The 12,983-nt window shown below is 38.5% G+C and overlaps 2 protein-coding genes across 3 annotated transcripts; both read right to left on the bottom strand.

Moving 5' to 3' along the window:
• Window positions 1-580: 580 nt before the first annotated feature.
• On the bottom strand, window positions 581-5,139 carry cavin4a (caveolae associated protein 4a). The gene is made up of 3 exons (XM_079613126.1): window positions 5,054-5,139; window positions 4,275-4,799; window positions 581-1,733 (listed from the first exon to the last, which is right to left on the bottom strand). Exons 2-3 carry the CDS (start codon window positions 4,653-4,655, stop codon window positions 1,125-1,127), a joined length of 990 nt encoding a protein of 329 aa, XP_079469252.1. The 5' UTR covers window positions 4,656-4,799; window positions 5,054-5,139; the 3' UTR covers window positions 581-1,124.
• An 885-nt stretch (window positions 5,140-6,024) lies between these two features.
• tmeff1a (transmembrane protein with EGF-like and two follistatin-like domains 1a) lies at window positions 6,025-12,428 on the bottom strand. 2 transcript variants are annotated; one of them, XM_079613125.1, is made up of 9 exons: window positions 11,989-12,428; window positions 10,019-10,128; window positions 9,732-9,861; window positions 9,563-9,589; window positions 9,279-9,372; window positions 8,446-8,594; window positions 8,241-8,358; window positions 7,968-8,126; window positions 6,025-7,863 (listed from the first exon to the last, which is right to left on the bottom strand). In XM_079613125.1, exons 1-9 carry the CDS (start codon window positions 12,233-12,235, stop codon window positions 7,779-7,781), a joined length of 1,119 nt encoding a protein of 372 aa, XP_079469251.1. In that variant the 5' UTR covers window positions 12,236-12,428; the 3' UTR covers window positions 6,025-7,778. The 2 variants fall into 2 exon arrangements, 1 of the variants encoding a protein (XP_079469251.1); XR_013797658.1 differs by having other exon boundaries at window positions 7,746-7,863; window positions 7,968-8,089; window positions 11,989-12,298.
• Between the last annotated feature and the right edge of the window lie 555 nt (window positions 12,429-12,983).

The raw sequence follows: 12,983 nt of genomic DNA, 5'->3' as shown, positions 1-12,983 counted from the left end.
CAAAATTAAATATTAATATATATATATAGCCTATATATAAATTTTTTTTTTTTTAAATTGTAAAAAAATATATATTTCACAATATCACTGTTTTTGCTGTATTTTTTATCAAATAAATGCAGCCTTGGTGAGCATATGAGACTTATTTAAAAAATACAATAAAAATAGTAATATTGTGAATAATTATTGGAATTTCAAATAACTTCTATTTTAATATAGTTACAATTTTTATTTATTCCTATGCAAAGCTGAATTTTCATTATTCAGGCTTCAGTGTCACTTCAGAAATCATTCTAATATGCTAATATGCTCAAACATTTTCTCAAGGTTTCTTTGATGAATAGTTTTTTTTATATATATTATAAAAGTTTTTACTGTAACTTTTGATTAATTTAATGCCTCATTCCTAAATTAAGATAAATACAATTTCTTTAAGAAAAACCTAAATAGTGCATATTATATAGGCTACTATTCCTTATTTCTTTCTCTCTCTCTCTCTCTCTCTCTCTCTCTCTCTCTCTCACAATCAGAAAAATTATTTGAGTGAAAAGCTGAACTGAAAAATTAGAATGCTCAGATAAACCGTGAGTCAGAGTATGCTTTATTATGTTGGGTTATTATGAGCTGGGCAGAGCCGCTCAGCTGTTGATATTAATTCCAAGAGATCTTTTTTTGGCTGATGGGTCAATCTTTCTTTCACTCTGCCAGTCTCTGTCTCTATGATGTTGGCGTGTGTATGAACATGAATGTTTGGAGATTCAAATGTTCTCTGGCCTTCTGAGGTTCAGTCCCCATAACTACCAGTGTTTTGGACAGAGTCAACTGCTCTTTACATGGTAATCAAAACACAAATGCAGAGTGAAAGGACACATTAGACAGGATACGTTTTCACATTTTAATACATTTCACATGTGGCTTATGGTAACAGAAATGACACCAACATTAATAGTGCTAGCACTATTAATTAATTTGGCTACCCAACACACATACTCATACACTCTCACATTTTGGAGCACATTTTATGAAAAAATTCTCCTCTTTCTTCCACTTCCAATTACTTCCTCTGCATTTTATATGTTTTGTTCCATCCATTTCTCCACAGTTTCTGTGGTGAATTTCTCTTTTCAGTCCTCTTGAATACGAGTCGCCCCCTCTTCTGATACTGGACCCTCCCTCTTGATCTCGGTAGCCACCTCTGTGTATGTCACATCTGGGCTGGACTTCCTGCCTTTGGGAGGAGTCACAGCTGGCTCCCCATCTGCACCTTCCTGGCCCTCAGCGACAGTGCGTTCCTTCTTCAGTTTGATTTTGAACGATTCTTTAGTGGGTGCTTTCTTAGCAATGTTTTCCTTCAGCCTCTCGCTGCTCTGACGCATCTTCTCTCGCTGCTCGGGGGGCACGATCTTCTCACCGAAGGTGTTGAATTTGGTTCCAAGATTTTGGCCCGTCTTACTCAGGCTCTCCTTGGTCTTGCTTAGGTTTTCCCGCGTCTTATCGCGGGTCTTGCTCATGTTCTCTTTGGAGAACGCAGCTTTGATGTTCTCAATGCCCTTTAAGCCGCTCTGTTTCAGACGTGCGCCCCGGGATGACTCCGCCTCCTCTACCACCATGTACTCTTCATCAGATGATAGGTCAGCAGGGATGTCATACTCATCTGGCTCCACCTCCAAGTTAGCAAGCCCTGCCCCCTTGGGAGTCTTGGTGACAGCAACAGAAGGAACTTCAGTTTCACCCTGCGGTGACACACAGGAGAGACTATTATTCACTAGAAAACACACTCCGACTTTACCCACTCCCAGAAGGTCATGGAGAAGAACTCAGATTTACTATTAACATATTTAGATTTAATTATTTATTAAGGAGTTAGTTCACCCAAAAATACAAATTCTGTCATGAATTACTCATCCTTATGTCATTCCAAACCCATAGGTCTTTCGTTCATCTCTGGAACACAAATGAACACAAAATTAAATCTGAGACCTTTTTGTCCCTCCTTTGACAGCCTTCGCAACTACCACTTTCAAACCCCGGAAAGATACGGCATCATAAAAGTATTCCATGTGACCCAAGTGGTTAAACCTCAGTTTTATGAAGCGATGAGAGTGCTTTGTTTGTGCAAAAAAAAAAAACTAAATTTACCTCTGTATTTACAAAGTATTAATATCTAACGTGCGTTCATGAGATCACCACAACGCATGCGTGTTGTGTGGACCCGAGAGCAGACATTGTTGCGTGAACGCATGTAGGAGATTTTGTAAATAAAGTGGTACAAAAAGTGTGTGTTTTTGCGCAAACAAAGCTCTAGTGTCGCTTCATAAAATTGAGGTTAAACCACTGAATTCACATGGATTACTTTAATGATGTCTTTACTACCTTTCTGGGGCTTGAACGTGGTATATGCGTAGGATGTCAATGGAGGGACAGAAAGCTCTCAGATTTCATTTTGTGTCCATTGTGTTCTAAAGATGAACGAAAGTCTTACGGTTTTGAAACGACATGAGGGTGTAATTAATGACAGAATTTTCATTTTTGGGTAAACCCTTTAAGATTTAAATGCAAATTTATATTTAGATGTACATTAAAGCTTAAATATGAATGTTGAGCTTTACCTCCTGCTCTTACAACAAAAACAGACATCCTACATTTCAGGTGCTGTGTTGGGTGTAAAATGTTGGTTCAGTTACAGAATACAACTCATATACTTAAAGGGATTGTTCACTTAAAAATGTTAAATAGTGTCATCAATTACTAGAAGAATAGTTTAGTTTGAAGAATATTTGTAACTGTTTTGTCCATATAATCAAAGTCAGTGGAGTCAAAAACAACATTAGACCCCAATGACTTTCATTGTAAGGAGAGAAAAACAATCTTCTTGGAACGACATGAGGGTGAGTAAATGATGACAGAATTTTAATTTTCGTCTGAACTATCTCTTTGGGTCAAATTTACTGATATAGTGTCAGCTGTTTGTTTTTTTGAAGAAAATATAATGATGCATATAATATGATATGTGTGATGCACATTGACCATGAATAAGTTGAAAACTAGTTAAAATCCCCATAATATAAAAAAAGAGTTGTTGGTCACTTTTTTAAAAACGGATAGCTCCTCGAGTCTGAACCTGAACCTTGATTCTGATTAGTTAAGCCGTGTTCAAATCTGTTATAAAATTACAAACATACACCTCTACTCCACATCGTGCCTAACAACATCCCTTAGCTGTTCCAAATTCACGGTAAACCACGACAATGTCAGTCAGACAATCTCATCCTGTGTCAGTGGGTGGTTCTTGGCCATCACAAGCAAAATGGACTAGATTTTATGCCAGTCTAAAGTCTGGTTACTTGAGACTACCCTTCCCTGGAGGACATTTTTTCAGTCTGTAAGAATGGATGTCTATGTATGTGTATGAATAAACTCCCTATTCAGGGAATAGCCTTAAAGAGACTCTTCAGCTGTGTTCAGGAGCTCTATATTAGGAAAGCCCAGAATAACTACTCACAAACACACTCCACTCACACGCACACGCACACACACTCTAACAGCCTAATTTAGACTAAATTGTGACACATTTTGTCTAATTACTTATTCTGTATATTGAAGGAGGAGTGAGGAGTCGAAAAGACAATTTTCCAGCATTTGTGCTATGCCAATAAGAAGAATTGAACATCATTTGCATCCATCCCAACAGCATGTTTAGGATTGGAGGCACTAAATGTAATAGTTTAAGATTAGATAATTGATAAACCACTTTGGACTACAACTACTAATCTGTATCTGTGGTGGTTGAGGTCCTGTATCATTCTTGAATGAACATATCAAAAATATCTGTATTGTCATCTGACACACTAACGTAAATAGGTAGCCAATCAGCTCTAGAAAGGAAAAGCTCAAGTGCGCCCCCTACAGCAGGTGTCATTGTGAGATTACAGGGCCAATTTGCTGTTAAATGGCAACAGGATAGAGTTTCACCATCAATCACCCAAAAAGTTTTGTCACATTTACAGTTTGGTGAATTTTCACGAGTGAAATCCAATCACTTCAATAGGAATTCACGCAATCATGAATTTTGTGTGAAGACGAAAGATTTCACAACAGGTTCAAGTTGTTGACCAACAAAAAGTTGCTTAGATTGAAAGTGACTTCTGCGTGAGCTGTGCTTCATAAAGTGCTAAATTATTGACAATGGCCCTTTTTTGCCTGTGTAATTTCACCAAAATGTCGCTAATGTGACCGCACCTTAACACGCATGCAGTGGTTAGCAATGGGTTTACCTGGTAGATAACAACCCTGAACTTGTTGCGTGTGAGAAGCTCATCCTGTGTAGTTTCCACCTTCTTCACACGCACGGTCTGTTTCTCCACACGTGAACGTACTTCTTTAACGTGCGTGCTCACGCGACGGGCTTTCTGCAGCAGTTTGTCAACGGTTGTTGCTGTGGCGCCATGGTCCCGAGCCAGCTTAACAAGCTCGGATTGGACAGCGCTCACAGAGCTTTCGAGCTGCTGCTGTCGGTCCTCCATGCGCTGCTGGCTCGCCTGGACGCCATCGATGATCGTAGACACGCGTTCCAGCAGAGAGAGAATCGACAGGGCCGAGACGGGCTGCCCGGATTCATCCTCGACCCCCAACATGATATCTCCTCTCTTGTCCATCTCTGATTCTCCTTTTCACCGTCCCTGAAAGTAAAGCTACCGGGTGCCAGAGATGGGTAAGGGGCCAGGCGGAATCAAACACAAAGTAGAGAGAAACTGACACTCCAAGAGAGAGACTCCAGTGGAATCTGACAAACTCCACCCCTGTTCACACACACAGATATAAATGCATGGATATAAATACAACTGTAAGAGGATACTAAGACATTTTTGGAAGCTGTATCACAGAAGCGTTGGAAAGCCCCATTAATTCATACATTCCAGTATCGTGTGCATGTGTTATGGTGGCTTGTGATGTGCATAATATGTGTTGCTTTCTCAGCTCTGAAATATCTAAAATGACCGTGGCATTGATCTAGAGCGCAAATGTGTGTGTTTGTGTGGTGAGGTGGACTTACTTTTATAAATCTGCCCCCCTGTGGCATACCGTCAACTCAACTGAAGCCAACAGCTGAGGAACGCACACACACACACAGTGTAAACTGACCTTGGAGGGGTTTCACATTGGTGTTTTGACCTCTGACCTCACATTAAGGCATACGAAAAAACTGCATCTCCCAGCATGCACTTTTAGTCACTGAGGAAAATACACTAGTAATTTAAGAAAAACACTAAAGACATGACATTTTCCTTAAAACTCACTTTATACGCATTTTTACTGAGTTTAAACAGAGTTGACATGCAAATTTGCACAGGCCTTCACATAATATCAAGTCACTGATTTACAAACAGATTTATAAGACTGATAAACACTCTCACAGTCACATACTGATGACCTTATTTATGAGAGTTCAGTTGTAAGAGGTTTGGATTGCTTGGTTTTGAATTGTGCTAAAACACAGCCGCTATTATCTCCTTTTTGCTCTGTTTCCAAAATGAAAAGATTGCAAAGTTTTCCCAGCTTTATCCACCTTATTTTTCTATGTGGAAGTAAGTTATTTCCTGTGGATGTGCGAGACTTTGGATTCATTAGCTACTGTAGGTAAACAAATAGAAAATAACAAAGTGTAGTAATGGTAAAACTGTTTAAGCAACAAACCAGTGTGTTTATGATTTACCATAATAAATAAAATGATAGCAAATACCGGTTTGCAACATCAAGCAGCATAACAGACTTTTTAGTACAGCTAAAATAATTGACAAATGTTGAAGCCTCACACATTCAAGTTAAAAATGGTAACACCTTCTCTTACATTAAAAATGAGGAGAATATAAGTTAAAATATAAAGAGAAAACAACATATTCTGGCAGGAGTAGGCTTTACAAACATTCTCTGATATGCTTTAACCTGTGGCTCACACTGTAAATCTCTGATGGAGAGTTTGGACACTAAAAACAACTATATTTTTCCCTTTTTTTTTTTTTTTTAAAGAATATCTGAGTGAATCCATGCCAAAGTCACAAAGCTATTGTGCTGTGGGTGGTTGCCAGGGCATTGCTATGTAGTTGCTAAGGCTTTCTGGGAGTTTTTTTTTTTTTTTGCATGTTTCTATGTGGTTGCTAGGGTGTTCTGAGCGGTTGCTTACTGGCCAAAGATAAAAGAGTGTCAGTAATATTCTGGTCCCAATAAATGGCTTGGGTCTCTTAATGTTCTGCAACTGAAGAAAGCGCATGCAAATAGAAAAAGAAAAAAAATTAAGAAAAGTTTGATTAGTTTGACAACAAATGTGCTGCAAATCCTCAAAACGTATCCAAGTACCGAAATGTGCTGCAAATACTCGCAACACAACCAAATACAGAAACGTGCTGCAAGTACTCACAATACAACCTAATACAAAAATGCGCAGCAAATATTTGCAACGCAATCAAATACAGAAACACGCTGCAAGTACTCACAACACAACCAAATACAGAAACACGCTGCAAGTACTCACAACACAACCAAATACAGAATCGCGGTACAAGTACTCACAACGCAACCAGATACATAAATGCGCTGCAAATACTTGCAATGCAACCAAATACAGAAATGCTCTACAAATACACAAAACGCAACCAAATACAGAAATGCGCTGCAATTACTCACAACGCAACCAAATACAGAAACGCACTGCAAATACTCACAATGCAACCAAATATAGAAACGTGCTGCAAATACTAACAATGCAACCAAATATAGAAACGTGTTGCAAATACTAACAATGCAACCAAATATAGAAACGTGTTGCAAATACTAACAATGCAACCAAATATAGAAACGTGTTGCAAATACTTACAAAGCAACCAAATACAGAAACGCGCTGCAAATAATCACAACGCAACCAAATACAGAAACACGCTGTAAGTACTCACAATGCAACCAAATACAAAAATGCGCTGCAAATACTCACAACGCAACCAAATTAAGAAATGCACTGCAAATTCTTACAACGCAACCAATTACAGAAAAGTGCTGCAAATACTCACAACGCAACCAAATATAGAAACACGCTGCAAGTACTCACAATGCAACCACATACAGAAACGCACTGCATGCACTCACCGCATGCGCGTTGTGAGTATTTGCAGCACATGTGTTGTCAATCTGATGAAGATGTTTTCGAAATTTGCTGGTGTTTTTTTTAATTGTGTGTTTTCTTCAGTTGCAGCGCGTTGAGCTCACTCGGCCACCCTATCTTAGTCAGTATAAATATGGGATTTGTATGCCCGTTATATTGTCCTCCAAGTGAAAATCATCTTATAGCTTTTGAAAGTAATAGCACACATTCTCCTTGACAATATGCCGTCACTTTTGAATCATGCTAGCATGTTTTGCGTGGCAAGCGTCACTCCAATATTGTTCAGAAAATGTAAAAATCGACTTAATGTAAACATTTCACCATGTGGATTTACTGCATTTAGACTAAAAAGAAAGTGAGGGAGAGAGATGAAAAAGGCAAAACTGTAAAGGGGAGAGAACACTGGGAATGTAGAGATTTTAAAATAAAATAAAACTCCTGGTGACTAAGGTGGAATAAGGCCACTGAAATATCAATGTTGAAAGATAGAATTCTCTCCAAAAGTGAGGGGGTGTGGGGTGTGTGTGTGATGTATGTGAGTAGATGAGTAGTATGTGTGGTTCCTGACAAAAAAAAATGTTTTAAGAGTGTACAGTTTGTGCGTTTCTGTTCAAGTCATCAGCAGCTATACAATCCTGCGTCCTCCATCTTTGGGTGAGTGACCCAGGTTCTGTTTCTGAAGATGGGCTCGTGGCTTTTTTGGATGAATCCTAAAGGCAACAGTTTTGAGATTTGGTGAGTGTGTGATATTTGTGCTTTTTTTCTATATTAGAATTTATTTGGTGCATACTACTGTGCATGAGAAGAGTTTTACCTTGTGATGCATATTATTAAAGCGATAATTATGCTGATCTGTACAGCAGCAATGATCACAGCAATCAGGACGTATTGAAGCTTCTGTCCATTGGGCACCACGTACAACTCACTGAAGTCGCTCTGCTCACAGTGCACACCGGAGAACCCCACATTACACCTAAACAATACGACCATGATTGACCGAACCACATTAACCACATATGCCTAAAATCCTCTTCATTTTTACAGATTTACTACAATAGATGACTTGTGCAAGTGTTGCGGATCATACCTGCATGTTGCCAGATCATTTTTCATCTCACAGGTTCCATGCACACACAAGCTGCTGTTGATTTCAGCACAGGGCATTGCTCCGCCCACACTGACTCCGCCCACTAATACCACTGAATCTATAGGATGAATCAAATATGTCATATCTGATTACAGAAAACTTTTACATATTTGTCTCTACATGTGATTTTTGTGTGTGTGTTTACCTGGACATTGCCCAAGGTGTTTGACATTAATCTGAGCTTGTTTCAAGCAGGAAGCTTCTCTGACCTGACATGGATTACTGTAAGACTGGCCATCTGATCCACAAACTGGATTCATATTAAATCCACTGCAGTCTATATTACAAACACACCTGCACAGAAAATGCATGTTACCTGCATGTTCGCCTCTATAGAAGGGTTTCCCAAATGGGCTTTTGGGAAGGAACTGCAGGGGGTTTGTGAGATGAAAAGCTAATAATTAATTGAGTCATGAGAAGTTCAAGGGTTTAAATGTTTGAAAATGAAGAATTTAAAACAAATATTAGTTTTGTAACTTGTAAAGTAAAATATTATTAATATCAAATATTTTTTTATTTTACAGTATAATTGTAATTTGCAACTATTATATTTCGGCCTTCATTTTTTACAAGTTAAAACTACAACAATATTTAATAACAATAATAATAATAGGAAAACTATGAACATGTTATACTATCAACTGCTAAATGTGACATTCAATTATTGAAATATTAACTTAAAATCTCAGGGTAAATATTAAGCAAATATTTTACTTTAATGGGTTTGGCTGATAAAAAAAGTTTTAAACCATACCCATAACCTACCCATCACAGGAAACGTTCTGCATATTTACATTTTAAATTTGTTTATTTAGTATGTTTTTAACGCCATTTCAATTACTAGGACTCAAGAAATGTCCTCATAAACCATGTTTACATTGTAATACCAGTGTAATACCCATGTCATTATAAACATTTGTATCCATAAATCATACAAAGCACACACACACACACACACACACGCGCACGTTGACCAACCAAATGCCTTCAGAGTCTTCATCACACTCCGCTCCAAACTTGCAGCTAGAACACTTAGAGTATCTGCTTGGCTCTAGTCCTGAACTCTCCAGATCTACACACAAACATACGCACACGATGGTTTACGAAAGGTCTAATATTGCATTGAAAGTCACATATCATTTTTATTTTGGTTGCCTTAATATCATACAGCAATGAAGATCACATTTCAAATTTCCTAGACCATTAAACTGCTCAAAACTTTAGATGTTGGCTCTGACAGCAAAAAAATAAAATAAAAATACCTGTATCTCCTGATGCCGATTCAGCATCTGAGAAAAAGGATAAATATAATGTAAAACGCCATGTATGCTACATACATACATACAGCAAAAAATATTGTAAGTGTATATTTAGCACTTAATTTAGCATTTAGCATTTAATTGCTAAGTGCTTTAAAATGGTTTTGCTAACCGGGATGACAGTGTCCTTCCGTAATTACAGTGATTCTGGTCTGTAGTTCACAGGCAGCTTGTCTTAGGAAACATTCACTATGATATGTGTCACCATCAGACCCACATACTGGAGCAAACATCTGTGGACACTGAAAGAAACAAACACCTGAGTCCTGAAACCTGCTTCGGACATTAATTATGTCACAGGGGCAATAATCTAGAAACTGTTCACAGCATCATTAGCTGTAATAAGCCATGTTTAATTTCATAATGTGCAGAGTTTATTGTGGCAGGACAAAAACAAACCTGAAACTGACAAAGACACTCCAGGTGTGATCCGTTGTCCCTGCAGATTCCTCCGAAAGAACAACTATATTCATCACACACATGATGGTCACTTTTCTTCTCGGACATACCTAAAACCAACACACACCTTTGTCAAAGGCATCACGTGTAAGAGTGTTCATTCATGTATGTTTGTCTACACACAGATAGTACAACACCTGGCTCATTAGGACTAGTGGGAAGAAGTCTTATAAAGGGATTAAACCATCGGTTCTGACATGCAAAAATGTATGAGGGACCATGACGTCCAAATGTCACCACAAAGATAGTAAACCTGAAAAGACTAAACCCTGCAGAAAAAAAACAGCCTGTTTGATGGCCTTAGCTGGTGTCTCAGACTGGTCAGGTTGTTTTTAGAGCGCCTTTTGGAAACTGCAAACTGCTCAGACTGGAAAACCAATTAAAAACAGCCAATAAAACTAACTATCTTAGGTTGGTTTGAACTAAAGGGGTGGATTCTGGAATCCACTGCTGCTTCAATGTATATCAGATGAGTGACTATAATCAAGGTATTAATAATCACTATTTTTCCTTCTAAATATCAAATGAGTTGAACGACTTCTCTAAGCTTATGAGATTTTACTTTGTTATAGAAGTTACCAGTCAGTGTGATACTGAAATGTTCTTTTCATGTATTCTTTATTAAATATCTGAGAGGTGACTGAAGGGTCTAGCCCATACTAGACATGCAGTAACAGTGCTTGCTCATTTAGCCTGGGTTCCGGAAATGAAATATAGAAAGATGTTTTGTTTGAGAAAGGTCTTCAACATGTGTTAAAACATATTCTAGCTCACCATGACGACGACTATAGGTCACAAGGGTCATTGGAACTAGTTGAGGGACCATTTCTTTGTTAAAGCTTTACTTTACTGTGTTATATTAAAGTGTCCTCTCCTTGAGAGAAAGAATGTATTATCTTGATGTTTTGAAGACTCTCCAGTTTATAGTTCGAGCCTGGTCAAATCCAACCTTGAAAGAGCTGTGTGTCGGTGCGTGTGTTAGTCTTTTTGGTTACAGGTTAAGGAACCACTGGCATTATGATTGATGGTTGTGACTGACTTGTTGTTCGAGACAGGCTAGCGCCCGCCCAGCAACCCAGGTCTGCAAACTGTAAGGTCACGACGTGCCTAAATTCAGGGTACGAGTGTCAGCTGCCTAATTGATGGAGATATGCTTCAGTCTATCTGTATATGTGTGGAAAAATGACTAGGTTTATCTATTTCCCAAAGAGAATCATTCAAACTGAAGCAAGGACATGGCTTAGAACTTGGTGAAGGGTAATTGCTGCGATCTTTGTAACTGTAAGCAGGACGGCCATCGAACTCCTTGTGAGTCTTGAAGCTGACTTCTGCTGATGAAACTGCAAACTATCTTCAGAAAACTTTTCTTCAATTTATTATAATTCTGACTCCGGGTCCTCATTCATCATATCTGGTTCTGAGTCGTTGACTGTAAATCCCCTTACAGAACTTTTTTGTTGTTGATATTTATTTGTTTGTTTTTTCCCAGCAGGGGATTTTCATAAATTGGAATATCTAAAAATCTCCATGAAGTTCCTACTAGGACTATTTCTAATGTTTTCCTAAACTCATTATGATTTTAATATTTTAGCCTATTTTTTCCCCAGCAGGACATTTGCACAAACTGCTAAATAAAAAAGCTTCCTAACATAAACGTTTTTTTGTTGTTGTTTTGAAAGTAAATGCCAATGCAAGTTTGTGTTTTGACTAGGTGAAGGGTTTGAGTTATTAAGCTATATAATTCGGCTTCATTTTAAAAACAGTTGTCAATGGAAGGTCCGCACCATCATTAAATAAAGGCTTTTATTTACTGTGTGTGTGTGTGTGTGTGTGTGTGTGTGTGTGTGTGTGTGTGTGTGTGTGTGTGTGTGTGTGTGTGTGTGTGTCTGTGTCTGTGTGTGTGCGTGTACCTTCACATCCTTTGTCATCTTCAGTCAAACAGTCGCTCTCCGTGTTGGACGTCAGGGCTTCGGGCATCCGCACGAGGACCAGTAGCCCGAACATCGCAAGACAGCGTCCAGCACCTGCAGCGCACGAGCCTCCGGACATAATGCGGCTGAACACGATGATTCCGCGCGACTGATACGGCTGTGTGAGCCAGGTGTCGCGGAAATGTTGGTTCACATGAAAGCTGATGCTGCACTTACTATGGCTCATTTCTTCTTGTCATTTGAAAGAAGGGCCAGTGACCCCGATACCTTTAGACGCATCACACCAGCTCACGCGCTCTAATTATAGTGTCGCGCGCGCAGAGACGGCATCAGTCTCCCTCACTTCCCTTCATCTGCGCTAGACGGACACAGAACAGGGAAGACGGAGAGCCACACAGCCACAAAATGAGACGGACCTGAATATGGTCACGTGAAACCCTTTAAAGACTATGGTTAGAGGGGGGGGGAAAAAACTATTAATAAAGACAATATTTTTCAGGTTAAAGCCTATTGTGAAAATAATCTAGGTAGGCTACCTACATACAATTATTTTATTTTGTCTTCAACATCATATAGCCTATAGCCTACTTTTCATCATATACTTTTTCTTACAGGCTATAAATAGGCTACATAATTAGCCTATTTATATTTAGCCTACTTTTAGGAAGAGATCCCTCGCGAGGAGATCATCATATTTGTGAGTTCCATCAAAAAGTTGAAATAAAACATTTCCGAAATAACGAGCTCTGTTAAGTTTTTTTTCTTAGCCTGCATAGGCTACTCTATTTTATAAATCCATCACAAATATGATGATCTCCTTTCGTGAGACCCCCTAAAGATACATTTACACAGTGTAACAAAATATTATAAAGACCTAATCTTCGTGGTTTTAAGATATAGGCTATATTTTTCTCTTAACACTGGGTATTATGTACCTATACAATTTAAAATTGTATTAAATCTTTTATTCAATT

Source organism: Phoxinus phoxinus (genome assembly GCF_949152265.1).
Source record: "Phoxinus phoxinus genome assembly, chromosome: 5".
Classification (NCBI taxonomy): domain Eukaryota; kingdom Metazoa; phylum Chordata; class Actinopteri; order Cypriniformes; family Leuciscidae; genus Phoxinus; species Phoxinus phoxinus.
Note: the sequence above shows the minus strand (reverse complement) of the source record. Positions and strands in the feature narration are given on the sequence as shown.

Bases quoted from the DNA above. Each gene is read 5' to 3' on its own strand.
- tmeff1a (XM_079613125.1), bottom strand. From the start codon at position 12,235: ATGAGCCATAGTAAGTGCAGCATCAGCTTTCATGTGAACCAACATTTC. The intron at 9,373-9,562 runs GTATTTTTATTT...GTTTGTGTGTAG, and splicing joins ATCGGCATCAGGAGATACAG to ATCTGGAGAGTTCAGGACTA. The intron at 8,127-8,240 runs GTATGATCCGCA...CGTATTGTTTAG, and splicing joins AATGATCTGGCAACATGCAG to GTGTAATGTGGGGTTCTCCG.
- cavin4a (XM_079613126.1), bottom strand. From the start codon at position 4,655: ATGGACAAGAGAGGAGATATCATGTTGGGGGTCGAGGATGAATCCGGG. The intron at 1,734-4,274 runs GTAAACCCATTG...GTGTCACCGCAG, and splicing joins TCAGGGTTGTTATCTACCAG to GGTGAAACTGAAGTTCCTTC.